Source organism: Lycium barbarum, chromosome 11 (genome assembly GCF_019175385.1).
Source record: "Lycium barbarum isolate Lr01 chromosome 11, ASM1917538v2, whole genome shotgun sequence".
NCBI lineage: Eukaryota > Viridiplantae > Streptophyta > Magnoliopsida > Solanales > Solanaceae > Lycium > Lycium barbarum.
In genome coordinates this window covers 22,535,015-22,540,154 of record NC_083347.1, presented here as the reverse complement: position 1 = coordinate 22,540,154, position 5,140 = coordinate 22,535,015, and the positions used below count along the sequence as shown (strand labels likewise).

At 35.4% G+C, this 5,140-nt stretch overlaps 1 protein-coding gene across 1 annotated transcript; it reads right to left on the bottom strand.

Annotated features, from left to right (window-relative positions):
- Positions 1-256: 256 nt before the first annotated feature.
- On the bottom strand, positions 257-3,655 carry LOC132620352 (protein ARABIDILLO 2). Its single transcript, XM_060335016.1, has 2 exons — positions 1,687-3,655; positions 257-703 (listed from the first exon to the last, which is right to left on the bottom strand). The coding sequence occupies exon 1, from the start codon at positions 3,416-3,418 to the stop codon at positions 1,715-1,717; it is 1,704 nt and encodes a 567-aa protein (XP_060190999.1). The 5' UTR covers positions 3,419-3,655; the 3' UTR covers positions 257-703; positions 1,687-1,714.
- Between the last annotated feature and the right edge of the window lie 1,485 nt (positions 3,656-5,140).

The following is a 5,140-nucleotide window of genomic DNA, read 5'->3' as shown; positions in this document are numbered from 1 at the left end:
CCCCTTTTTACTTGCACCAACCACCCAAAGAATTAAACTAAGCTCAAAATGTTATCTTGGCATGATTAAGGGACTATAAAACAATTCACCAAATGCATTATATAGGAATCTATTCCAACAACCGCCCTAAAAGTTTAGCTTTATGTGAGGGTTATAAGCTATATTCTAACAATGTGAAAAACAACCGGCAAACTGACCATAATTCTAGCCGCACAAAAAGGTTGTAAATAACAAATAGTATATGAAAAGCACAAAGTACCAATAAAGAGAAGATAAATTTAAGAGAAGTTGCACACTTTGTAATTAAGGCTTGTAGGCTTGGCCATTACAAGATAAACAAACCTTTGAATATACAATATCAACCGATGAGGATGATTGGAAAAAGGGTGCGGGTGCAAGCACTATCTATCACTCACTTACAAAGCTTCACATGGTGAAATAAACATGAAAATTTAAAAAATAAAATAAAAGAAAAAATAAACAAACAAGGATACTCCCTAAAAACCGCATCCATGCCATGTGTTATATAGTTTAGAATAAATTCAACTTTTTTTTTTCATCTTTTCTTTTTCTAATAATTGAAAATATAGTATAAGGTTAAAGTTGGGGTATACCGAGTGTGTAGTGATTGTTTGTTGGTTTTTTTGCAAGGAAATGAGGTGGTTTTCCACATTTGACGGTTGGGAAAAATCCAAACAACCACCTGCAGGAAGCAACATAGGTACGATAATGTCAGGAAAATAGATTTAGTGAGTAAAAGTAAAAACTTCCAGGCAACTAATTAACAGTAAAATGTACTTAAAGTAGAGCACTAATGTTCATCACGTGTAATCCAGTCAGTTAATGAAATAGTAAATCTAACAACAAGATACTTCTGATAAGATGATGAACCAGCAAAGCAGTGGCATCAATGCCATTCATATCCAAAGACTGAATAATAAAAGTTGAGAATCATGCCTCCACTTGATTGCCAATAAATTTATCACAACTCACCCTGGCCCATTGCAAGCATTAACATGTCTAGCGTGTTTCACAAAAGAGAGGAGAAAAATGTACTTACTTAAGGTTGGACTGTTAGAATTCTAATTATAGTCCTCCAACTTTTACCCAATGGCAAATGACTTGATCTTGATAGTTGTCTACAATCTACTAGTCCAAGGAAAGTAGTATCATTTGAACATATGAAAATTTGACTAGGCCTAGGACTCATATTAAAAACTCATCATCTCATGCTCCCCCCTTCCTCTTAAAATGATTAGGTTGAAAAAATAGTCTTACAAAATCATTACTTTTTTTGAGTAAAAGAAGCCCAAAATACTCTCTTGTTTCTCTTTTGGAGGGGAAGGGGGATCAATAACTATAATGAGTATGAGCCACTAGACAAAGAAGTTGAAATCTCTTAAACTAGAACATCTATGTTTCAAACTGATCTTCTGGTTTAACAAAGGATGTGTACCTAAACACAATGTTAAGCAAATTAATTCAAGCGCATGAGCATGGGCATTCTAGTCTTCAAAAATGGAAGGCAAATTAAAGAAAATAGTACTAGATTAGCATGTCAAATTGGAATGTTGTTGACCGGTAAACGTTAGGACCCACTAATGCCATGTGGAAGAAGTTAAGATACAACTAAACTGCTAAGTAAATACTGTAACTAGATAATTAAAAATGTTATGGAAAAATTACCTTTTGTTGGCTGGGGTTAGTAGCTTAGCTAATTACTCCATGTCCTTGTGAATATGCTCTTCAACCTATTCCCTGAAAGTCTCTGCAATGCCTTCTTAGCTCCGGCAACCTCTCCGTCCGCCAGCTTCTGCAAATGCGCGTATGCTCCGGCTTCCACTAACCGCTTCCTACAACCCTGGCTCCCTCCCGCCATCATCGCGGCCACAACCGCCACCGGAAACTTCTTCGACACCACATCATTCTTCCCATCCAACATTTGTACCAACCTCATCACACTCTTCTCATCCTTAACCATTTCCTTCCTATTCGATTTCACAGCTAACAATGAAACCAACGCATTCGTCGCCACTTCTTGCAACCCATCCGGTTTAGCTGATTCCATCAGCTTCACCAAAGAGGGAATGCAACCAGCAATAGCCCTCTTCTTTTCATCACTAATGGATACATTTGCAAGTAATGAAGCTGATATATACTGTAAAATTAAGCTACCATGTTTTATAAGCTCAGCTAACTGAATAGTAAACGTGGTATACGACGAAAGTATCCTCGACGCACAATCAGAAGACGATAAAGAATGAATCGCACGTAAAACGTATTCTAATGTATCAGGACTAGACGATTCATGTAGCAAATGAAGCAATCTTTGTAACCCCTTTTCTTGAATTAACAAATCCCTGTAATACTCACCAGATGAAGCTAAAATCGCAATGCAATTCGCCGCCTTTTCTTGAATTAAAGCTTTCCCCGAAACCATTAACTGTAAAAGAACAGGTATTCCACCTTCTTCAGCCAATGCACTGCGAACATCTTCATTAGTAGAAACATTTTTTAAAGCCCCAACACCATGAATTTGAGCTGAAATCGACCCGGATTTAATTAAATCAAGAAGTACAGAAACCCCGCCATAAGCTGATATAGCCCAAGCATTTTCAGGGTCATTTGTAATACACTCAACAGCTAAAACAGCTTTTTCCTTCATTATAACTGAACCAGACTCAATAATCCTTAATAAAGGACCTAAACCACCTTCTTCAAACACATATTTCCTAGCTTGTTCACTCAAATAAACAAGCGTTGATACCGCGAAAACCGCCTGTTCACGTATATAACAATCCATATTAACATCAAGTAAATTAATTAAATACCCAACATGTCCTTCTTTAGCAACTAAACCAGCTGATTTCTCATCTTCGTTAAGCAACTGTATCAGTGACTCCAAAGCCTTTTTCTTAAACTCGATACCACCAATATGAATTCTCGTAAACACATCTCTAATAAAAAGGACTAAATCGTCTTTACTTGAGTTTCTATCAGGGTGTGAAAGTACAATAGCAGTAGATTGACGTAACACACCAGAACGACAAAGAAGATCAAGATGCTGAATCTGTTTAGTCAACCAACCCGAACCCATATCAAGATCCGACTGCATTAACAGTTTACCCGGAATCTTTTCCGGGTCGGAACATTGTTCACATAAGGTCTGGACCCGAAGCAAGATAGACAGCAGGTTCGGAAGTAGGGTTGGGAGAAGCTCGTTTTCTGACCAGTGAGGTGAGTCAGATATTTCCGTCAAAAGGGATTTAACAGTAGCGAGTTTTGAACGGAGAACTTGCCAACGTGAAGTGAAGGATTTGATGGAAAGTGAAAAGGGGAGGAGATGAGTAAGGAGTTGGTTGATTTGGTCAAGGGTTTGGTGGGTTGTGTTAGAAGGTTGATGAACTTGTGGTTGCATTTTCTTGGGGAAAAAAGTGAGTTGGGTATTGATGATATGTATTGCCCGGGATTAATACCGGGTTAATAAAGAGAACACAAGCATATGAGCAGCAAAAAAAGAGCTGATATTTGGGTTTTGAGAGAGAAGAAAGATATGGGAAAGAGGGAAATGGGGGAGAGTGATAAATTGCGTAGAGGCAAGGGGAAAGTAGTTTTGAGAGAGAGAGAGAGTGTGTGGGGCTTTAGTCTGCGAGAAACTGAAGACTGTATTTCTGTATGTATTGACGAGAAAATGATTAAAATGGTCCCTTATATTTAATAGTAGGTTTATATTAGTCTATTAAGTATCACTTGAGCAGTTTGGGTTCTTTGAGTTTGCTCAAACTGAGCATTTTTGGTCTCTATCAGATATTTACTGAATTCTTAAGAGCAGTTTAGACATGATTTGAAATCATGAATAAATCAAAATGATTTAAAGTTGAAGTTTTGTTTGAATATGTAATTTGGATTTCTTAAGTTATATTTTTTCACATACACATAAAAACTCACAAGCTGTGAAAACCATCAAAACTTTCTCAATTTTTATAAAATCTAACCAAATGAGCAAATCATAGTTTATAATAAAATTAATACTCTAGTAAAAGACCTTTCTTAAAAATACAACATCAACTTTAGTTAAATAAAAAAGAAAATTGAACATGAATTGTAGTGTAACTACTCTTTAATATAATCTTCTCTCAAGGGTGGTAAATGATTGGTAAGAATAAATTTGTTATAGATAACTACTAACTTGCAAAAATAATTCACAAAATATAAACTTACGGGTGAAGTTTTATATTTAAATAAAAATTGAAATCATGATTTGGAATCTCAAATCATGCTTTTTTGGAGAATCTGAGATTTGAAATCATATAAGAAGTTGAAGTTGAAATTTTATGCAATTACGCTGATTTGAAATCATGATTTCATATCGCATGATCAATCGCCTACTGTTAAAGTTAATTGGCAATGTGAAAATAGAAAATATTTAATCAGAACTCACATTTTGAAGTACAAATTTTGTAGTTTATGTTATTTATGGTCTCTTTCAAAAGTCGAACAACTTTTTGAGATGCAATTTTTATAATATTTTGGGGCTGGTGTTGCAAGAGTTTGGTAAACAATTGACGAAGATCAAAAGCGCCCACTTTTGTCAAACTCAAGGGCCATTATTTTGAACCTATTAGAAAAGATGAGGGACCATTCTTGTCATTTTCTCGTGTATTTGACTATTGGGAAATGAATACAATTGTGATAAACGAGAACTGCGGAATTACAGAGTGGAAAAAACTATAGAAGAAACCCTTATTCGGTGGGTAGTTGTACGTGGGCTGTGAACCGTGGACGGTGACAACTGACCGGGAACTAACGTGCCTCATTATTCCTCTATTTGCCGCTTAAATTAATAAACAATTATATAAATATAGTACTCCCTCCATTTCTCATTTATGTAAATTCATTATTTTCTTTTAAAAAATATATATTTTATCATTAATGAAAAGTTTGTTTCGTACATTTGGGAATGTTCAAGTCAAAGTTTCAAGTCCGATGTTTTTTTTGTTATTAGCTTGATATTTGATGTTTTGGTATTTGCTATGAAATCCGATTAAATTTATATTCATATCGGAAAATTTAATATTAGGGGATAAAGTGCGAACTTCAACTAAGGATAAAGCAGCCTTTACCATATAGCTACAATATT